This window comes from Tasmannia lanceolata, unplaced genomic scaffold (genome assembly GCF_043159265.1).
Source record: "Tasmannia lanceolata isolate RefF3 unplaced genomic scaffold, GAP_Taslan_0.1 ptg000008l, whole genome shotgun sequence".
In the NCBI taxonomy this organism is placed as follows: domain Eukaryota; kingdom Viridiplantae; phylum Streptophyta; class Magnoliopsida; order Canellales; family Winteraceae; genus Tasmannia; species Tasmannia lanceolata.
In genome coordinates this window covers 12,226,070-12,250,204 of record NW_027518685.1, presented here as the reverse complement: position 1 = coordinate 12,250,204, position 24,135 = coordinate 12,226,070, and the positions used below count along the sequence as shown (strand labels likewise).

General features: G+C 39.2%; 1 protein-coding gene across 2 annotated transcripts; it reads right to left on the bottom strand.

Annotated features, from left to right (window-relative positions):
* Positions 1-22,160, bottom strand: LOC143884375 (uncharacterized). Of its 2 annotated transcripts, none has more exons than XM_077387904.1 (5): positions 21,862-22,160; positions 17,093-17,358; positions 1,712-1,922; positions 1,026-1,600; positions 1-322 (listed from the first exon to the last, which is right to left on the bottom strand). In XM_077387904.1, exons 1-4 carry the CDS (start codon positions 21,923-21,925, stop codon positions 1,026-1,028), a joined length of 1,116 nt encoding a protein of 371 aa, XP_077244019.1. In that variant the 5' UTR covers positions 21,926-22,160; the 3' UTR covers positions 1-322. The 2 variants fall into 2 exon arrangements, with proteins under 2 accessions (XP_077244019.1, XP_077244018.1); XM_077387903.1 differs by having other exon boundaries at positions 1-332; positions 21,862-22,155.
* Between the last annotated feature and the right edge of the window lie 1,975 nt (positions 22,161-24,135).

Sequence of the window (24,135 nt, the reverse complement as noted above, 5' to 3'; positions counted from 1 at the left end):
TCAAGCAGAAAGATAATTTTATATCCAAACTAATTGGGGAAAATATTAAATGACATTAGAATCCAAATAAAGTGAAAACATTCTTCTTAGAAAGTTTGATATGTTTCAGTTTAACTATATTGCAATAGTAAACTAAGGTTAGGATACTAACATATGAAGTTCTAGGAGTACTTAGTCTGTCATCAAAGTACACCCTCACCACTAGGTCTTCCTAACATCTAGTGTTGTTAACCCCATTGCCAACACACCACACCTTTGTCAACGACACCCTAGGTACAACACCTTCCACAACAATAAACACCTTGTACACCTTCCTCGACACCTGTAAAAAACTATACCAAGAAATAATCATTTCATTTTACTATTTGGGTGCTAATACTCTTTAACGAACATACCTGAATTATGTTTGGCCACATAAAAAAATTTCAAAATAATTTTTATAACCGCACAACCATGTTTTGATAATGCGGCGAATCACCTTGTTTTATGCTTTTTTAACCACTTGTCAAAAGATATTATAAATCAACAAAAACTCAAAGCAACCAATTACATAAGAGTTAAAAAAGGTGATTTGCCCTATCATCAAAACATGGTTCTACAGATATCAGTTCCCTAATTTTTAATGTCAGCCTTCAATAATCGAAGTAATCTAGCAAACTAATTGTAAGCATATGCAGGACAATGATGGAGTTGAAACACTTTAGGGGCCGTTTGGATACGCAGATTTTAGAATCTTGGATTTCCTCAAAATCCTGGATGGGAGACGAGAGAAGGAGACCATCTGTTGTTTTCTGATTTCTCGCCCTTCTTTCCGTTGAGGGAGAGCAGGAGATCGTCCCGTGTTTCCAGGTTATAAAAATCCCAGGATGGGGGAGAGATTTCTAAAACCTGGATTTCTTACTTAAAATCCAGGATAACGGATTGTAAAATCCAGAATTTTACTCCACTTTCAAACTAAGACCTGGATTCTCAAATCCACGTATCCAAACAGCCCCTTAGATAGTAATAAAAGAAATAGTAAGTACCTATTCTGCATCTGCATTCGCATCAGTCCGTTGTCGCTTTGCCTCATTTTTCTTCTTGTTCTTCCACCACGAGCGTTTTCTCGCACCTGCATTAACATTGTCTTGACCGACAAAGCTGACTGTAGGGGCTGGCGCTACCAATTGATCCGCAGTTTTCACTTGTGAAACCTCTGTCTGAGAAGGAGGAGGAACTCCGGTGAGTGTAGAAGAGGTCGGTATCTGGGCTGGTGGGGAAGTTACTTGTGCTACCAACGACGAGTCTGACGGTGAAACTAGAGGCATTGTTTGGTTGAAATGGGCCCCATCAGTAGAGCCAGGAGCAATTTCATTAAACATTTCCTCCTTTGGTTTCTTAAATTCAGAAACAGATGGATTAGATACAGGGGCCAAAGAAATTAATCCAGAAGACATAGGCTCAGAATACGCAATCTGCGGCATATTAAAAAGATTTCGTCCTCCCATTGTTGTATTCATATCATGCGGAAAAGTAAACTCACTAACTTTGTGTATTGCATGATAAAGTTTGATCTTAGATTTTATAATTTGAGAGAGAGTAGTTCCAGAGCCAGAGTTACCTGCAAAATAATATCAAACTATTAAAACCAGCCCTTGAAAGAATGAAGAAATGCCACTTCCAAATCATGTGAATGAATTCAGATAGAGAACCATGAAAGCATTGTACATACCTAGAATGGACTGGATAGCAGTTCGTGCTGCCATCTGTTCGGCCTCTTTCTTATTCTTTCCGGCACCCCCTGTGTAACTCGTACCATCAAAAGACAACGAGGAAACAAAAACAGGAAGAAGCCCTTCTGACTGAGTGGTATTATATTTTGGCATTTCCACATTCATTTTCACTGCAAACTCATTGAGGATGGACTTGCAGAATACTGTATCCTGAAAAATGAATAAACAAGAAAGCATATAACATGATCCCACAGAAAAATGCATAGGTCATTAGTGATGACTTGCTCAGTTTCCTTATTTGTCCGAGTGTCCAAACATAAATTAAGCAATTTCCTGATCTTATTTGAAACTACTACGCATTTATCAGGAACTAAAGCAGGGTCACACACCAATAAATACCGAAGACAAATTCTGTAAGAATTTGTATCATTAAGGTTACTGAAAAAGATCATATCTTGAGTGATGGAAAACAATTGCCAAATGAATATGAAAGCCAAGACAAATGAATACAAGGGTGCAGAAAATAAGTGGCTACTCAGAGGCAAAGACAAGAAAGGGGGGAACGGGTGAACGAGGGTGAAAATTGCAAGGGGGTTAATAATAATACAACACATCCCTAAGCTAATGCCAAATTTCAGCTCTCCTTAATTTCCATACATTCCATATCACATTTCATCACTTAGATTCTCTATATAGAATGGTCAGAAGGCATAATTTGTTGACCGTATTGTAACTCCAAGTTGTCTAGCTGATTCTCAAGTAATATACAGTACGGTTTTTTCACTTTGTGTAGAGGTAACAGTAATTCCACTAAATCATAAATTATCTGATAAGATTGATTATTTCTCACAAACAAATTCAAATTAAGGATTCATTACAGCAATTCCGCTTCTCGCAACTTTAACATCAATGCAATTAAAGGCTCGGGAAGACTTTTAATGAGCAGAAAGGTCATACAATTGGAATTCAACCCATGATGGCAAACAGGGACAAATCTCTCTGTTTAGCACAATGATGAGAAACAAACAAATATGGGGCAGTGGATGACAAACCATCCCCATCTATGTGAGGTCACCCCCCAAGCATTTATGTCACCAAACAAGGTCTCGATGTGATTTTTGAGACATTCAAAGTTATTGAGACAACTGATAATTATAATCTATCGACAGATATGAATAACACAAATAATTTAACTATGAAACTAGCTTCTTTCCAGAAACCTGCATGCTGCTATATGTCAATGGGGCCATATTTAAATGTGACGTGAAGAAAATTTGTGAGCAAAAATAGTCATCAACACAATTAGCATTGTAAAATAGCAAAAATTTTACAAGGATAAAGAAACACAAATTTTGATGAACAAATGGCAGGTAGTTGTCCCACCCATTTTCCCCTCCACTGTTGGATGGGTTAGGATGATCCTATGGGGCTGATTTTTTGTGGACACCCTATCTAGGTAAGAACCTTTCAATGAATGGTTTCGATCACCCTAAAATGTGGGCCCCCACTGTTTTTAGCCGACCGAGTAGATAAGCTTATCTACTCGACCGTATATATATATATATATATATATATATATATATATATATATATATGAGGAAAGTGTTTCTACTCGGTCCCCTAGATAAGCTTATCTACTCCTCCCTTTAAAAAATACAGTGGGCCCACGCTGTTTGGATGATCCAAAGCATTCATTTGATAGGTCTTAACATAGATAGGGTGTGCCCAAAAAATCAGCACCAAAGGGTCATCCTAGCCCTTCGTTTTGTTGGGCACACCGTGTCCAAAATGGACGCATATAAACGTGGACGTTTATATGTGTCCATTCTGGGCACCACAAGGCACTACAAAACGAAGGGCTAGGATGACCCTTTGGTGCTGATTTTTTGGGCACACCCTATCTATGTTAAGACCTATCAAATGAATGCTTTGGATCATCCAAACAGCGTGGGCCCACTGTATTTTTTTAAAGGGAGGAGTAGATAAGCTTATCTAGGGGACCGAGTAGAAACACTTTCCTCATATATATATATATATATATATATATATATATATATATAGAGAGAGAGAGAGAGACTATACTATACAAAATGAATATGCAGATGACATAGCTACATATACAAGTTGTGTTTGCCACTTTGCCTGCATGTGTGTGCAGTTTAGTTTTACACATGTATCCGGACGTTGTGGCCTCTAAAGTCACCACTTTTTTATACATTGCTATATTACTTTTACTATTTTTCCTAGAGAAGCCAGATGCATGTAAGGGCCTATTCAGTTCAAAAAACATTTCCAATCAGAAGAGGGGCTTAACAATAGCAAAACCTCTTTTTTGTGTGAATTACATAGATGGTACTTACATTATGTTGATTTTAGATAGATGTCCACATGATATTTGTAAATCGAGGAAACCCTAGAAACGACACTCGGTGCCTCTGAACGTAGCCAATTATATCAAAGTCATTGTGAAGATGAAAGAAAGCAACATGACATAACAACAGCTCGTCCAGTGCATAACATCTAAGAGCACCCTTTGGCATCTGCTCCAAAAAGATGAAAAGGTGCGACATTTTATTTCGACAGCTCACCTTCACTACATGCATAAAAATCTTAAACATGGGTTAGTTAATCTCTGGTTGGAGTAAAATTGAAATGGTGGAAGGCTATTTACATGGATATTTTTGTCTTGTTAAGTAGATGTTAGCTTTACCAAGAAGAAGAGGGTAAAAAAAGAGTTTTTGCCTTGTTAAGTAAGTGTTAGCTTTACCAAGAAGAAGAAGGGGGGAAAGAGACTTCTAAGAGGCAATTCACAACCTGTCCAAATTTCTGTTGCGACAACAATCAAAATCAAGAAAATTAATACTCAACTCAACTAAGCCTTTGTCCCAAACTAGTTGGGGTCGGCTAATGAATCCTTTAGAAAATTATCATGAAGAAAGTGAAAGGATCTACCCGGCTCAAATTGACTAAGTCTAATCCTAACACTAGTTGGGATCATCTACATGGATCATTTTCTTCCATTCTATCCTATCAAAGGTCATGTTCTCTGTTATGTTCCTAGCCCTCAAGTCTTTCCTCACTGTTTCTACCCAAGTTGTTTTCGGTCTGCCCCTACCTCTTTTTACTCCATCAACTTGGCACAAGTCACTTCTTCTCACTGAGCATCCAAAGGCCTACGTTGGATATGACCAAACCATCTTAAGCGGTGTTGTCTCATCTTAAGTCCAAAATCAAGAAAAACAATATAAAAGAAATATTATAACAACTCCCATTTCAAATATATATATATATATATATATATATATATATATATATATATGAGGAAAAGGATTGTACGCTCGAGTGTACCAAGCTTATGGTACGCTCGGGTGCCCAATCACATGGGTCCCACATTTTTTGTGGTGAACCAAAGCATTCATTTGCAAGGCCCTATCATAGGTGGGGTGTGTACCAAAAATCAGCTCCATTGAATCATCCTAATCCCTCCAAAAGTGGAGGGCAAAAATGGGCAGATTTGTGGACACACAGTGTCTGTCCGTTTTGACCTCCACAAATGGATGGGTTAGGATGATCCTATGGAGCTGATTTTTGGTACACACATCATCTATGTAAGGGCCTTTCAAATGAATGCTTTGGATCATCCTAACAAAGTGGGCCCACATGTGATTGGGCACTCGAGCGTACCATAAGCTTGGTACGCTCGAGTGTACAATCCTTTTCCTCTATATATATATATATATATATCAGCTATTATAGAATATGCAAAACTATTAAGAACATTTTACATATCAATGAAACTGTAAAAAGCAGAGTGTACATTGCATTTCAATATGAAATGATGCAACAGATAGCCATAGGTCTTTCAAACCAGAAATACGACAAGGACAACCTTAAAAAAAAGATTTTTTATTAATTTTGGTGGCTTTTAGTTGAATTTTCATAATATTTTTGTTGGGGGCTTAGAAAGTCCATGTTCTAGGATAGGGTGTGTGAATTGTGGAGGTTTACTTTGGAGTAGGAAGGCTGAATGAGAGCTGGTATATAATTAGAAATAGTTCCAAGAGAACGTATCATTCTTATAGGTGAATTGAGTTTGTTTCATTTGGAAAATTTTGATTTTTATTCATCAGAATTCTCTCTCTATTAGGATTATTTTAGGAGTGTTTTATAGTTAGAAAGTGACTATGAAAGGCCTAGGAAAGGAAGTATTTTAGAGGTGGGAAAAATCTATTTATATGGTGTAAGACTCTCTTTGAGGCAACCTTGTCCTTTATTGAGGGGTGTGGTTGGTTTTGTTTTGAGTTTGAATTTACGTTGAAACTTGTAGTTGTCATTTTAGTTTTGTTATACTAGGAATGCCTTGAAGCTATTGAAAATAAAAAATAATAAAATATTCTTTGAAGTGTCCAAGCATGCTAGGGGCCACGCAAATAAGTTCAAGTCAAACAAATCGGTGAACATTTGTCTCCATTCTTAAAGTTTCAATGCCACATTAAATATTATAAGTTCATCACTTCAGATTTTTAATGTTAAAATGCTTTATAGCGCCTATTAAACCATGGGTAATGTATGTGGAGGGGTAGTTTGGAGTCGGAAGGCTGAATGAGAGCTGGTGTATAATTAGAAATAGTTCCAAGAGAACGTATCATCCTTATACGTGAATTGAGTTTGTTTCATTTGGAAAATTTTGATTTTTATTCATCAGAATTCTCTCTCTATTAGGATTATTTTAGGAGTGTTTTATAGTTAGAAAGTGACTAGGAAAGGTCTAGGAAAGGAAGTATTTTAGAGGTGGAAAAAATCTATTTATATGGTGTAAGACTCTCTTTGAGGCAACCTTGTCCTTTATTGAGGGGTGTGGTTGGTTTTGCTTTGAGTTTGAATTTGAATTTAAGTTGAAACTTGTGGTTGTCATTTTAGTTTTGTTATACTAGGAATGCCTTGAAGCTATTGAAAATAAAAAAATATTCTTTGAAGTGTCCAAGCATGCTAGGGGCCATGCAAATAAGTTCAAGTCAAACAAATCGGTGAACATTTGTCTCCATTCTTAAAGTTTCAATGCCACATTAAATATTATAACTTCATCACTTCAGATTTTTAATGTTAAAATGCTTTATAGCGCCTATTAAACCATGGGTAATGTATGTTAATGCAAAAAAATGGGAAAAAGCAATTCACTCTCTTACAATTCAATCAAATCTTATGGATTTCGAATTGAATCTTAATTTGTATTAACTTTACAATTTTCAATTGAATCTTAAGATTCGATCATAACTTGTACGATTTATGCGATTTATCGTAATTAAGTTTTGTATTAAGGGAGATAGAATTTCCTTTCAAAAGACTCTTTCTCTTTTGTGCTAGTAAAAGTTTCAAAAGCTCACTCATGAGATGGAAGAGGACAGAGGAGGAATTCCAACAAATTGAACCAGTCAAACACAATGCGATTTATCGTAATTAAGTTTTGTATTAAGGGAGATAGAATTTCCTTTCAAAAGACTCTTTCTCTTTTGTGCTAGTAAAAGTTTCAAAAGCTCACTCATGAGATGGAAGAGGACAGAGGAGGAATTCCAACAAATTGAACCAGTCAAACACAATGCATGCTGTCATGGGGAAACAGTTCGGGGACACAACCAATATTAAAACCTCGTCTCATTGCGTTTCGCAAAGTCGTCTCTAATAGAACATTTGGTGGGCACTCCTGGTTGAGAAGGTTGGTTGGCCAAACTCTATAGGGGGAGTTGGCCCCGTGACCTGCTGACTCCCCCCTCCCTCCCCTCCCGATAGGCCTAGTAGGTGTAGGCCGGAATCTTGGTGGTTTGCTTATGGGTTGCAAGAGGACTTGTTCGTGCATGTAATGCACACAACAGAAAATCATACTACAATTCGTGGGCGTGCCCTAAGGGAGCTTTGGGTGCGGACTGCGAGTTATCCACAGGGATGCTCCAGTTTCTTTGGTCGACGATGGGAGCCAAAGACAGTGCATGTTGGGTTAGGTTCCCACATGCATTGCGCGTACGGACCGGTTCAGGGGCTAGCTATACTGTTTGCCTTCTGCACTGCAGTACGTCTTGTGGGCAGGCCAATCTCTAAGTCTTCCATGAGTTCGTGCCGGGGCGACCTCGGTTTCCCTCGCGAGGTGTACACCTTGCGAATCAGTCCATGGGGCATCTTGCTCCTTGGATGACCAAGCCTTGGTGCTTGACGGATTGGTGCGTGGCATTGTCATGCTTCGTACTCGATGGACTTTGCATTGGGCTCCAAGGCCTGATGTTCGATGTACTCGTAATGCAGGTTGATCATGAGAGTGGGTATCTAGAAGTGCATGTCAAGATCTAAGCCAAGTAGCCTATTGAACAACTTAGAGTTTGTGTGCACCTGTTAAGCATCAAGAGGTGTTGGGCGTGCAGGGCCTTCAGAACTTTGCATCGTTGAAGGCTTGCCCTAGCATACACCTATGTCGGGGCGTCGCACGGGCTATTCCGTTGTTCAAACATTAGGCCCGTGACAGTTGGTATCAGAGTCAAATGGTCCAAGCTAAATTCACAGTGTGCTTGATAGTTGGTATCAGATGGTATCAAATGACATATCAGAGCAGGTTGTGAATGCAAGAGCTTGTCAAAGAGCTATGATACAGATGGTGTCTGTGATGGCTTAGTTGCAGCAAGTTGCAGTGTTTGTGGCTATAGTTAATGCATCCTTAGTGCGTGTAGCAGTGCACAAAAGAACGGGAAACGCTTTCAGTTGTGGCAGAGTTGGAAGGAACGTGAATGTTTGCCAAGTGGTGGCAGCTTGGTTTGCTATTCCGCGGATGTCTTTGAAACTATCACTTTGAAAGTCCATTAATTAGCCGAAGGAGAGCTGAAATTGTGTGGGTATGTTCCTTTCTGAAAAGTGATACATTGCTTTCTCAGTGGTGTGTGCGAGACATCATTGAGATGTGCTGGTGGCACAGGTTATTTTGTAAGCTCGGCAAACAAAGTGGCAAAGTATGGCACCTTGGAAGTTTGAACTCTCCCCTATTCTACTTGACTCACGCAACAGAGGCGCGATGGCATGGAAAGACTTGTTCCGTCTATGTTTGTTGAAGCATTGTTCAATGGATTTGCTCAAAGCTTGATACAATGGAAGAGCAGCAACCGTTAGCGAATGGGATGGCATGTTTCAATGAACCACCGATGTGTGAGATCGGAAGTAGCAGTTGGGGAGTTGTAATGCTCTGTTGCAGTGTTGGCTAAACAGCGATGTGTTTGCATATGGCATGAGGGCTTGAAATGACAAAGGGTTGGCTTGCTGGCATAAGCCTTCCCCTATCAGATGAGGTGCTGAACGTGTCGGCATCAAAGCGCTTTACAGAAGTGAAATTGCTTACTCAGTGTGATGGCATAACCAATTTGATGAGCTAGCAGTATGCTCCTAGGGTGAAGAGGAAGCACCGACGAACCAAGGTCAAGGTACATCACATGAGAAGGGTGACGATACTGGGGGCCAGCAGGGTGAAAGTGTGTTCACGACCTCGACGAACTTAAGATATGCTCAGGGTGAAGACCTGGTCAATGACAGAAATACTCGGATGGCATATCACAATCATTATCGGGCATGAGAGATGCCCTCCTCAGAAAGACCTAGTAATGGACGCCGAGGCCGCTTAGATCGATAATGGGTTTGCTGTGCTGATATGGGACTGTGGTGAGCTCAGATGGCATATGAGTTGACTGTGTTGGTATGGGACTGCATAGTTGACTTGTGTGCTTCTTGTTACTTTAGAATTTCTATGTTTGATGAGACTGAAAAGAGCAGCTCAATCTGAATAATGGAAGATTTGGGTGGTTAGCAGTCTGAGTACTAGCCGCGGACACCCAAGCAACCATTGGTGGCATAAGGGTTGATTGTTCAGACAAGTACTATAGCGATGGACTAAAGTAAGAAAGACTAAGCGTCGCAGTTGGGGATGTGGTTGGTTCCCCTTAAGATCTTTAAACCTGACAGAGTAGCAGGTGTTTTGCAGTTGCTAATCCCAACAGGGGATTCGTGGCCTTCACAAGGAGGTGGAACCTATCACGGTTCCTTTCACCCGGGGATGTAGGTTGTTTCCCAGCCAATGTTCTCACTTTGCGTGGCTGCCGCAGCAGTCAATCCTACCAGGGGATCCTTTGCCTCACCAGGAGGCAGGACCTATGATGGTTCTTCCGCAGCATTTGTAGGCACCGTCATAAGACCTTAGCCTAGTTTGATGGAGTCCGAGAAAACCATCGATGTTGAAGATAACTCCAACAAATCTAACGCAGTGGTTGACAGAACTTGAGGCAGTGATATGCAGTAGAAGTCAAAATGGACTGATTGTCGAAGTACCAATGACAGCTGTTTTCAAGATTGAGAAGTCACTGCTATTGTAGAACTGAACTTCGCAGAGTGCTCAGTGTCGACGAGGGCGTCGACGTTATCAGGTGGGGTAGTGTCACGGGGAAACAGTTTGGGGACACAACCGGTATTAAAAAGTCATCTCGTTGCGTTTCGCAAAGTCGTCTCTAATAGAACGTTTGGTGGGCACTCCTGGTTGAGAGGGTTGGTTGGCCAAACTCTATAGGGGGACTTGGCCCCGTGATTTGTTGGCTCCTCTCCTGGTAGGCCTAGCGGGTGTAGGTCGGAACCTTGGTGGTTTGCTTATAGGTGGCAAGAGGACTTGCTCGTGCATGTAACGCACATAGCAAGAAATCATACTACAACTCGTGGGCGCGCCATAAGGGAGCTTTGGGTGCGGACTACGAGTTATCCATAGGGATGTTCCAGTTTCTTTGGTCGAGGATGGGCACCAAAGACGGTGCATGTTGGGTTGAGTTCCCACATGCATTACACGTACGGACCGGTTTAAGGGACTAGCTATACTGTTTGCCTTCTGCACTGCAGTAGTCTTGTGGACAGGCCAATCTCTAGATCTTCCATGAGTTCGTGCCGGGGAGACCTCGGTTGCCCTCGCGAGGTGTACACCTTGCGAATCAGTCCATGGGGCATCTTGCTCCTTCGATGACCGAGCCCCAGTGCTTGGCGGATTGGTGCGTGGCATCGTCATGCCTCGTACTTGATGGACTTTGCATTGGGCTCCAAGGCCTGATGTTCGATGTACTCGTGATGCAGGTTGATCATGAGAGTGGGTATTTAGAAGTGCATGTCAAGATCTAAGCCGAGTAGCCTGTTGAACAGCTTAGAGTTTGTGTGCACCTATTAATCATCAAGAGGTGTTGGGCATGCAGGGCCTTCAGAATCTTGCACCGTTAAGGGCTTGCCCTCGCATACACCTATGTTGGGGCGCCGCACGGGCTATTCCGCTGCTCAAACATTAGGCCCGTGACAATGCGCTTGAGGGCATTACTTACATCGAGGGAGACGACAATAAGGACAACATCGACAAATCATCGGTTTTTTATAATTGATTTGTCATTTGATGTTTGAGACTTTGAGAATTGATATGATCTTGTGTTTTTATTATTTTTAAGATTATTATTCAATATGCCGGGATTAGAGCCGGGTAGATTCCTTTCACCTTCTTCATGAAATTTTTCTAAATGATTCATTTTAGCCGACCCACACTAGTTTGGGGCAAAGGCTTTGTTGAGTTGAGTTGAGTCGAGTTGAGATTATTCAATATGCATGAGTTTACATCATAATGGGAAATAGATGATTAGTGTGATAAGTTCTTTTTTTTTTAAGTTGAATGGTGTGATAAGTTTGTTACTAAAGAATTTATATTATGATATTGAATAACTAATCATGGTAATTTCTATTTTAATTTAATGGATTTCCATGAAAATTAAATAATTGGATATTTTATTATTATCTAATTTGTTTTATAATTTTTATATTTTTCATAAACCTTTTCTATATATATAGGGGAAACGTTTTCTGTGAGATACCTCAGATAAGTTATCTAAGCAAGAGCTCAAAAAAACATATGGGCCCACATTGTTTGGATGATCTAAAGCATTCATTTGGATAGTCCAAAGATAGATAGAGTGTGCACAAAAAGTTTGTTCCACAGGATTATCCTAACCCTTCAATTTGTGGAGGTAAAAGTGGATGGGTATAAACCTCCACAAATCTGTCCATTTTTAACCTCCAAAAATCAAAGGGTTAGGATGATCCTATGGAGCTGATTTTTTGGGCACGCCCTATCTATGTAAGGGCCTATTACTGGAGAAACGTTTTCTGCGCGATACCTCAGATAAGTTATCTGAGCAAGAGCTCAAAAAATCATGTGGGCCCACATTGTTTGGATGATCCAAAGCATTCATTTGGATAGTCCAAAGATAGATAGAGTGTGCACAAAAAATCTGTTCCACAGGATTATCCTAACCCTTCAATTTGTGGAGGTTAAAGTGGACGGGTATAAACCTCCACAAATCTGTCCATTTTTAACCTCCAAAAATCAAAGGGTTAGGATGATCCTATGGAGCTGATTTTTTGGGCACGCCCTATCTATGTAAGGGCCTATCAAATGAATGCTTTGGATCATCCAAACAATGTGGGCCCACATGATTTTTTGAGCTCTTGCTCAGATAACTTATCTGAGGAATCGCGCAGAAAACGTTTCCCCATATATATATATATATATATATATATATATATATATATATATATATGGGGAGAGAGAGAGAGAGAAAAAAAAAAGAGAAGGTACTCCCTGGAGTAGATAACTTATCTACTCCCTACCTTAAAATAACAGTTGGGGCCACATTGTTCGGGTGATCCAAAGCATTCATTTGATGGGCCCTCACATAGATAGGGTGTGCCCAAAAAATCAGCTTGATAGGATCATCCTAACCCTATGAACTGTGGAGGCAAAAATGGACGTGTATAAACCTGCACAAATCTGTCCATTTTTTGCCCCCACAGTTCATAGGGTTAGGATGATCCTATCGAGCTGATTTTTTTGTGCACACCCTATCTATGTGAGGGCGCATCAAATGAATGCTTTGGATCATCCAAACAATGTGGCCCCAACTGTTACTTTAAGGTGGTGAGTAGATAAGTTATCTACTCCAGGAAGTACCTTCTCTTTTCTCATATATATATATATATATATATGTTCTGTGCGACCGTAAAATCCCTACCAAGTTGAAGGGAAAGTTTTATAAGACAGCTGTGAGGCCAGCCATGCTGTACGGCTCAGAATGTTGGGCCACCAAAAAGCAGCATGTGCATAAGATGAGTGTAGCAGAGATGCGAATGCTTAGATGCTTAGATGGATGTGCGGCCACACAAGGTTAGATAGAATTAAAAATGAATACATTCGTAAAAAGGTGGGGGTGGCTCCAATCGAAGAGAAGATGAGAGAGCACCGCTTAAGATGGTTTGGACATATCCAACGTAGGCCTTTGGATGCTCCGGTGAGAAGAGGTGACTCGTGCCAAATTGAGGGAGTAAAAAGAGGTAGGGGTAGACCGAAAATAACATGGGTAGAAACAGTGAGGAAAGACTTGATAGCTAGGAACATAACAGAGAACATAACCTTGGATAGGACAGAATGGAAGAAAATGATCCACGTAGAAGAACCCAACTAAGAACCCAACTAGAACCAGGATTAGAGCCGGGTAGATCCCTTTTACCTTCTTCATGAATTTTTTTTTCTAAAGGATTCATTTAGCCCACCCCAACTAGCGTGGGACAAAGGCTTTGTTGAGATATATATATATATATATATATATATATATGAAAAGTGTTGCTACTCGGTCTTGTAGCTAAGCTTATCTACTCGGTCGGGTTAAATACAATGGGGGCCCACATTGTTTGGGTGATCCAAACCATTCATTTGAAAGCCCCTTACCTAGATAGGGTGTCCACAAAAAATCAAACCCATAGGATGATCCTAACCCATCCAACAGTGGAGGGAAAATGGGAAAAAATGGACAGACATAGTTTGTCCACAAATCTGCCCATTTTTTCCTCCATTGTTGGATGGGTCAGGATCATCCTATGAGTCTGATTTTTTGTGGACACCCTATCTAGGTAAGGGACTTTCAAATGAATGGTTTGAATCACCCAAACAATGTGGGCCCCATTGTATTTAACCCGACCAAGTAGATAAGCTTAGCTACAAGACCGAGTAGCAACACTTTTCCGATATATATATATATATATATATATATATATATATATATATAGAGAGAGAGAGAGAGAGAGAGAGCATTTCCTACACACTTGTGTAGATAAGTTACCTACACACTAGCTTAAAATACAGTGGGGGCCCACATTGTTTGGGTGATCCAAACAATTCATTTGAATGATCCTCACATAGATAGGGTGTCCACAAAAAATCAGATCCATAGGATCATCCTAACCATTCAAACTATGGAGGCAAAAAATGGACTAATTTGTGAAGGTATACACGTCCATTTTACCTCCACAAATCGTAGGGTTGGGATGATCCTATGGATATGATTTTTTGTGGACACCCTATCTATGTGAGGACCATTCAAATGAATTGTTTGGATCACCCAAACAATGTGGGCCCCCACTGTATTTTAAGCTAGTGTGTAGGTAACTTACCTACACAAGTGTGTAGGAAATGTTCTCTCATATATATATATATATATATATATATATATATATATATATATGAATTTTGTGATTTACCCTCTTACGATTTACGATTCAATTCCGATTTTCAAAATCTATTATATTTAAGATACGTATTGGAGTTCTTTATCGCAGCTCTTACCGACTGATGTTTGACAACCAAGAAATTTGCATGTGGATAACTAATGATAGAGTTAAAGGATGTACAAGTTAACATAGTTCTCACCAACCTATCATATCTAAGATACGTATTGCAGTTCTTTACTTCTTTAGCAAAGAAAACAAGAAGTATATTATAGATAGTCTATGAACCCTCACCCAAGCATAAGATTCAATTACTCAAATCAAATGAACTTCTTACATAAGAATGCCTCAAAACCAAGCCGAAAGACGTTACTCTAGCATCAAACCTCAAAATGTACATGCATTTCCCAACAAACATATCTCATTTAAGCTTCCCCTTGTTAAGGTATTCAAAATTTCAAATCCCAAGCTAAACGCAAGGAAGCTTGATCTAATGTTGTCTCATAAGGTATAGCTACAATTTTTCGAAAAAAAAAAAAATATTTGACCTAAACCCAAGGAAGCTTGATCTAATGTTGTCTCATAAGGTATAGCTACAATTTTTCGAAAAAAAAAATTGACCTAAAGAGGGAAATTTACAACAAGAAGTCATCGGGCAAAGGTTGCCCAATAAAAAGATATAATCTATTTGCACCAGATAAAAGATTTAATCTATTTGCACCAGATTTCGTAAGTCTATCAGCGAGATCATTCGCACTACAAGGAATAAACATGAATGTAAACGACTTATCTTTGCATCTGTTCCTAATCTCATCAATGTAAGAAGCAATATGCCATTGACCCTTACGGTTTCCTTTCGCCAAACCAATTAATTAGGTCCAGTCCGAACTTCCCATTATTTAATTAGGTGAGTTCCCCTCCAGTCCGAACTTCCCATTATTTATTACCTGAAATATTCAACAGTCCAGTGAGAGCAGCCCTCATCTCAACTTATGTTTTCCCTGTAGGCCCCGAAAAGGATCTCTGTCCATAAGAGTTATGGATGGAGCCCTCCAACAGCTGCAGGATCTGAATTCTCAATCAAACACCCATGAAAATTCAGATTTTGGCAATCCGCCAAAGTCCTCCGCCCAACTATTTAGCAAGGAGCGCCTTATTCCTTTAGATCAGATTGCAAAGGCCAAGCCCACCATACTTTTTTATCCTTACAAACCGCTTCCCATTTAGCGAGATGTTTTATATATTTGTCTTCTTGTCCTTACCAAAGGACATTTCTTTGAAGCCTTTCTACTCTTCTTGCCATATCCTTCAGAAGTTTGAAAAGGGACATAAAGTAGGTTCGAAGGTCTGGTAGAGCTGCCTTGATCAAGGTATCCTTCCTCCAAGAGAGACATTTTTTCTTCCATCCTACCAACTTCCTATCCATTCTTTCGATGATAGGAGCCCATAAAGCTTTAGAAGGAATACCACATCCAAACAGGAGACAAATATAATATATCGAAAACCTCTCGATATTGCAACTCATTACTTCAGCAAAATCAGCCGCCTTTTCTTCCTCATAAAGTAGGTTCGAATGCTTACTCAAATTGATCTTTAGACCCAAAACAGCCTCAAACATCTTCAATGTAATTTTAAAGTTGAAAATAGGCTCATTACTATAATGTTTACATTTTTTTTTTGAATGATAACTTTAATGTTTACATTACTTATGCTTTAAAGTAAACTAATTAGAATTTTTATTATTTTATATAAGGAAGTTAAAGAAGAAGAAATCAACCACTAGTAACCCCTGAAGGCTAGACTACCTTGATGTTAAGATGGAATAGGTAGCAGAGGAAGACAAGGACCTCAATAATAACGATGTTGCTGGGTGGTGAGTACCCGCTGCTTGAGGATGAGTTGGATATGAGCGATGAGAGTTTTAAGAACTTAATAACAATTTCAAATTTAATTTATGTTTAGTAATATTTATATTTGGCATTTGGCATTATGAATTGTGAGTTATATTGAGTTTTGCACTGATTTAATATTAATTAGGGTCACCGAGAGCCAATTTCATGCCTATATAGTATATGGTAGATCTTCATGTAGTAAAAAGAAATAGAAAACATTTTTATAAACATAGAACAACAATGCATAGTAACTTTTCGATCAATGATAGAAGGAAATTTTTGAGTCACAGAAGGGGCATATATGTGAGATCAAGATTGTTGATCTCATAGAACATCATGAGGGGGCAAACCAGTGTTTCAAGCCAAAGCAAAATGGTGATGCCAAAGCAAATCCTAGACGACTTGACACAGCGTGATCGAGTACTCATTTAACGCATATGAGGCCTAGGTTGTTGTGAGTTATGATTGATTTTGTACCGCATAACACATGCTCGGGTAGGAACATGGCTAAGGTACAAGGGAGCCGATTCGAGCAAGTCAACAATGATGCGGGGGAGTTTTGAAACTATGTGGCAAACATTAAAATGATATGAGAACAAATGAACAGGGAGGAAGCTTGAAAGAGCATTAAAGAAGTGTAAAAACTTTCTTGGGAGTTGTAAGGTACTATCGAGCATAGAAACAAAAGAATTAACAAAAACTACCATTGGAAACGCATAGTTGAATTTGTATTGACACTAAAACAACAGATATGCAATAGAAAACACATATGTTACCCTTCTGATTAGTGATATCATATAAAATGGCAAAGCATCTATAATAATTATTTCAACTCATAAAAACCATTCAATAAAAAAAATATTTCAACTCATAAATGATGTATGAGCACACCTCGGCGATTAGAGGGCATCCTTCATCCTTTATCTTTCTAGATATATTGTCAAGCGCAAATTTTGCAACATCCTGTTCCGCTGCCTTGCGATGCTGAAATGTATGAGATGACGTATATGTTGCACCATCAATTATAACAGTAGATCTAAATCTCGGTGCATGAGGGGAACCTTCATTAAAGGTATGATAAATTGGAAGTGGAATAGCTGAGCGTTGTGCATATTCTTGCAAACGATTCTTATGCAATAAGCGCACTGATGAAACACCTAAAGAAAATAAAAACACAAATGAGATCATCTATGCAAATAAAAAACGGAAAAAAATGCATTTCCTACTTTGCAACATATAAGAGAGTATAAAAGTGATTGAAGCAGAACAACATAGGTTTCATTAATATAATAGTTGGCTGCCAACAATACAAACTCGACAAGTAGGCCAAAATAGAAAATTTCGACTTGACTCCATGAAAAAATGAGTCAACTCATTAGATGACTCGGTTTCTACAAAAGGTATATAGACAGCATAAATAGATATATGAAATGAATGTATGTTGATAGAAAAATCCACTAAATTTTTTCTCATGTCTCACGTGATTTGGCCAAGTTGAACCTACTCAACTCAACTCAACTCAATTTCAAGTTGAGTGAACTTTTCAGCTTGCTAAAAGGGCGGAAGTACTACATAGATATCAAATCCCCCTATCAAAGCCTTCCCCAAGATCACATGTCATTTTTTTTGCATTTCACGCTATTTGAGCGGAGGGAAAAGCTCTATACTCAAAATCAAGGGGCCTCTATAATGAAGTTGGACAATCTCCAAGTGTGGAGAATGGATTCCTATATTCATGCTATGACGTTCAACGAGCCAAGCTCAACCCAAAGAACACTAGAAATTAAGAATATCGACCACGGGCAAAGCCTGAAGTCCACTTGGTTATAGTTTGCAGTGCCTATATGATGTGATCTAGGAGCCCGTGACTAGGCTTTTATGTTATTAAAGAGCATGTTTTTTTCTTTTTATTGAAGATTTATTTTAGTAATTTTATCGTATTTTGGTTAGCCTAGATGTAGGAAAAGTCCATTACCTAAGCTCAATACTCATCGCTTAACCCTTTAAATTCCTCTTACATCCTATTGTCCAATACCATGGTCTATAGCACCCCTCCCAAAATCAGAAGTTTTGTGAAATCAAAAAAGGGAAGCCCCTCTCTCCATATCCTTCTCCCTTCTCCGCTAACCTATAGGTTTGCATCACTATAGGATCAGAGAAAACGTTTACCTCATCTCCCTCATTTCTAATGAGTCTTCCAATTTCAACGAGGCCAAAATTATGTTGTGCACCTTCTAGCTGTGTCCAAATTTAAGGAGCCTACAGTGAGTAGGACCATCTTGAAACAACCTTTTTATTTAATGGTAAGGATAACTTCATTGATAAAGAAAAGCCGACTGAGGGAGTCCGGAGAGGATGCAAGGAAAGGGCAAATAAAGCAAAAGAGAAACAGAAAGAATTAAAATACAAAGCGGAAACAACTATGGAGGAAGAAAGTCGAAAAACTCCACTCTCTCCCTGAGAACTCCCTCTCTAGCGAGCTTGTCCGCCTCTCCATTTGCTGACCGCCTCATATGATTAAAAGATAACGAGGAGGTTTCAATCCTGTCCTGAATCTCATCAAATAGAGCTGCAAAATCTCCAAGGTACCTTATGAGGATCTCTTAACCACCTTATCACATTAAGCGAGTCCCCGTCGACCACCACGCTATTCATGTCTACATTACGCAGTAAAGAAATTCCTTGTTTTATGGCTCGAACTTCCGCCTCATTTGAGTCTACCACCCCTATTGGCCCACTGAATGCCCAAATAACGTCCCCATTCTCATTCCTTAAAAGCCCACCAATACCTGCAGGTCCTGGATTCCCCAAACTGGAACCATTAAAGTTCAGTTTTAGGGATCCATGAAGCGGAGGAGATCATGCTTGAACCACTTATCTTGAAACAACCTTATCCATCCAAGGGATTACAAGATGCTATTTACTTCCATTTTATAAATAGATGTCCAAAAAAATCACTAAATTCCATTTTAACAACCAATAGATAACAAAAAAGCTCGATGCCCATCACTAATGTCCAAGTTGGAGATGCCTGAACATCGAAGATTATATACATACTAGATACTCTTTTGGCTCATACTAGATAACCTCTCTCCATATATCTTGATCCACGGAAATTTTAAGCTATCAGTTCTTGAAATTTTTGAGGGTTTGGATTGTGAGATTCATATTTGGAGATATTTATCAACCCTGAATTCACAAAATTTCCAACTGCAGTTTATTTTTAAAGAAATGAAAATTAAACCGGTTTGTGGGACCTTGATTATTGAGGTTTAATTGGGAAGTTTCCTCCAACTTGCATATCAGTTTTGATCATAAGACTTTGGGTATTATCATCTACATCAATTGGTATCAACTATCAACACATTCATACTAAAAACCTATGATTTGTGGACACAGACACGAGTGTCGCGTGTCGACGCAGACACGGAGTGTCGGACACGGCAAACTCCCAAATTTTAGAAACGGAGACACGGCTAAAATAGAAAGCACATACAATTATGATTTGTGGATACGGATTCGTGTGCCGAGTTTTGACACGGATATGAGGTATCTGACATGGAAACCCTTAAAATCTAGAAATAGTGGCACACTCATACACGTACATACATACAAAGTTACCAACACTTAAGCAGTATTTAAAAGTGTCTAAAGGAGTGTCGACACGTTTGGAGATAAGTGTCGTGACACGACACGACACGTGTGTCAATAAGAAATTCTAAGTGTCGGCCAAATCATAGCTAAAAACAAATGTATGAATTAGTGTAAGAGCATCCATAGTAGGTTATGTCCTGCGTCCGTAGCCCCCATATGAGACACTAACCAAAATAGACTCGATGGCTGGCTTGATAAAACACCATCCAACCAAATTTGGGTTGCCATGTTAGATACCTCATATCCTTGTCGAAACTTGGCACACGAATCCGTGTCCACAAATCATGATTATATGTACTTTCTATTTTAGGCGTGTCCCCGTTTCTAAATTTTGAGAGTTCGCTGTGTCCGACACTTCGTGTCCGTGTCGTCACGCGACACTCTTGTCCGTGACTACAAATTATAGCTAATTCCTAAATTTGATATATTTGACCAAGGTTTTCATATTTCTTAGGTTTCCAAAATGACAAGATGCATACTCATTTTTTGTCTTCCCACAATCTAGGCTCTCTACAGTAATTCCAAGGGACCTAGATAAGGGCATAAAGTATGTTCAGTTTTAAAAAAAACGAGGCTTTGATGAGATTTGAGTGTGTCTGTGTGCCGGTGGGTGGGTGGGTGGGGATCCACCCACCAATAAGAAGGTAATTTATTTTCCACATTGCCAATCTCTTTTCCATTCTCTCCACTACATGCCTCAAGAGTGCTTTGGAAGAGATGCCTACATCAAGCAAAAGGCCAAGATATGTAATATGGATCTAGTCGACTTAATATCCAAAATACATATAAAAACATCTTCTCTTTCTTCAAGGAATACAGGTTCAATATATCTCGCCACCCAACTAAGTAAAAGACTTAAAGAAAGCTAATGTAAAAAAGAGTGGCAGAGAGACAGAGACTTACCTTCCCACTTCCTTTAGACCCATAAAAAAGTAACCCAAATATGATGATGAGAAATCAAGAAACTCGCGCAAAATACACAACCAATAATTCATATTTCAGTTTTCAACTAATAAGCCCAACCCATGTCCCCTATACCGTAATGTAAGAATTCCTCTGCAAAAATAACACCAACTGGACAATCCAAACCGTTCACTCGGAGACTTACGGGTCATCAATCAGATGTTTAGGCGCATCTGGCCACAATCATGGTGTGACCAAGGTTTAAAATTTCGGTTTCGGTACCAGTTTCGGACCCTGAAATTTTGAAATTTCGGTCGACATTTCAAAATTTCAGTCGAAATCTGGTACAAAAATCAAAACTAATATTTTATTCAATATCAAATTTCGGGGTAATTACGGTCGAAATTTCGGGGTAATTACGGTCGAAATTTCAGGGTAATTTCGGTCGAAATTTCGGTGAAATATTAAATTAATTTAAAAAAAAAAAACAGATTTTTGGGTCAAATTTCTGAAAAACCGAAATTCCAAAATTTCGGCCGAAATAAATGACCGTTTCGGTTTTTGGTGGTTTCAGTGTCGGTCTCCACCGAAATCCGAAATTGGTCGAAATTTAAAACCATGGGTGTGACCCCCCTGGACTAATAAATATCAATCAACTGACCGTACCATATACATGTTCAATCATGGAGTTGTGCAAGCTGATTCATCTTGGAAAAATTAAAATTCCAAAGAGCATGTAAGCAACTAGAAAGGTCCGTACATACAGAGCCTTACAAATGGAAGAGAACTCCCAATCACCTAATAACCACAAACTCCATTTCCATCAAATAACAAAGGAAAGCAATAGAAATCAAATCCTAACCAGACAAAGACATAATTTCTCAATCGATTTACCACAAACATACAAATCCAAACAGAATAAGATAATTAAAAAAATCCCATCAAAAAACTACATTCTATAACTGAGACAGAGCCGCGTTTTCACAACGGGCATTGCGAACCCTAGAAAAGAAAATAAGAAACCCTAACCCTAACCCAAATGATTTCGTGAAATAAACCCTAACAAAGAAAAAATGGATGAAAAAGAGCTGAGAGATTCTTACTGGGATTCGACTGGCTTGGATTTGATGGCGCTGGCATGGGATTTGAAGCCGCTGCGACTTCCATTGGCGCGTCCGTACGATCTAGGGTTTTGATTTCCTCTGGGTAGATCGCCTCTTCCACTTCGATCTATAAATAGAGCCTCGCCGAGAAAGGTTGAAGGGTTGATTGTTATTTCAGGTAACAATCTGACGATGTCCAGAAGATTAACGGTTCGCTTTTAATCGCCCAGTGTCACGTGCATCACGTGCATGGGGATTGGGTTTTGGGAATCTTATCGCCCATTTCAACTCCAGAGTATTGCGGAATATGGCAGTGGAATCCACAATCCATTCCGATTCCGCTTGATTCCGAATTCAGAAAATGAAATTTCGGGGGCGGCAAATCATGCGACCCTTGTTTGAAGACCTTTTTGAGATGTTGTCCGAGCCGCTGACCATAGTGATGTCTAGTGAGAAGAGAAAGCTTAAAGCTGTAGGTCTTATCGCGTGAGAAGTGATGTCTAGTGAGGTCCCTAGCATGGGTTTTCATAGAAGATAGGAGGATCAAACATGAGGATTTTAAACGGCATTCCCGATAGCTCCTTTTTGCACATTTGCAACAAATGCACAACCATAGTTAGCAAAACTTATTTTTTAAACGCCACTTCTTTTGCCTTCTGTGGGTTTGCAGTTTAAAAATTCCTTTAGATCTTAAGGAAAACCTTTTAAAACACATATTAAACATATTTTAAATGTATGAAACACGTTTTATTTGACCAACTTTCTAATTTCACCCAGCAATATCTTGTAAATGACAATTTTAAATAAATGTATTAAACGTGCCGTTTGGTTGCCAGAATTTTTTTGGTTCTTAGGACTTTTGTGGACTTGCCGCAAGAAACCAACGTTTGGTTGCTGGGCCCAAAATAATCCCAGGAACCAAAATAAGCCCGCATGAAACCCTAGCCTGGAAAAAAAATACTCCCAGGAACCAAAAATAAGCTTGCAAAAGACACTTTTTCTTCCCAACAATTCAAGCAACTAAACAGAGCATTTTTTTCCCACCATAGTCCGGTCAACCAAAAATGGGATTTTTATTTTACCGGGATACCTCTATGGAGGTTTTTTTTCCACCAATCAATCTCCCAGGGACTTTTTTGTTCCACAGAAATCCCAAGAACCAAAAAAATTCCAGGAAATAATTTTGGGAAAATTATATATACACCCCCTATGGTTTAGCCATTTTCCGCTTTAAACCTTGTGGTTTGGAAGTTACCAAAGACACCCCCTCAACTTTCCGTGAGTTTTTTTTAACGCGACGGAGTGGGAGAGGGGGAAATGTCTATATTGCCCTCGTCTTCCCCAACTAAAAATTAGGGTTTTCATATTTAAAAACTGAAAATTAAGGTTTGATTCAAACCCTTGTTTATTTATCAACATAAACCATTGATTTAGGGGTTTTATTTGTCTTCATTCACATCATTATCATGATTTACACAAGAACCCTAATATTTTAGGGTTTTTATTTTATTTTTATCAATGTTTTTTTCTTGAAATGTGGGTTTGATGTAGCCATGGGGTGGGGTTTCATTGTCTGTGATGGAGGTGACGGAGGTGGCCGGAGATGGCGACGGCGGCGGTAGGAAACGGTGTAAGCCTAATCCCTCTACAAATGACTTAAAACCAGTGACATGGGTATTTCTATTCTCAAAATATTAACCATGGTTAGTTTTAGTCATTCCGTGAGGTTAAACGAACATACTGTCAACGGATGGGGTCTACTTAAAAATGTCAGAAAGTTGAGGGAATGTTCGTTGGTAACTTCCAAACCACACGATTTCGTCTCAAAAAATAGACATGAAGCCTCATGGAGAGCTAGCGACAGAAGACCTATTGCTACATTTGAGACGGATAAGCGTTAGCAGATGGGGGTTAAAAGCGGAAAATGGCCAAACCACAGGGGGTGTATATGTAATTTTCCCAATAATTTTTGGGCCACAACCTATTTAAGCTGTGTAATGGGCGGTTTGGATCATCCTGTACTTTTAATAAAGTGAGGAGTGCTGTCATCAAAATACAGTAGTGCTGATAACATTTCCCTAAAATAAAAAGGTTTTTTTTTTATCTAGGGGAGACGTTATCAGCGCAACATATTTGCACAAACCCAACTGTCTTTGCTTCTTTAATTGGCTTGTGAGAGCTTTTTGGGAAATGTAATAACCTTTTGACAGGTCTTTAAATACAAAAAGACAAGGCAGGTTAGCGAAAATATCAAAATATAGTTGTGCTGATACC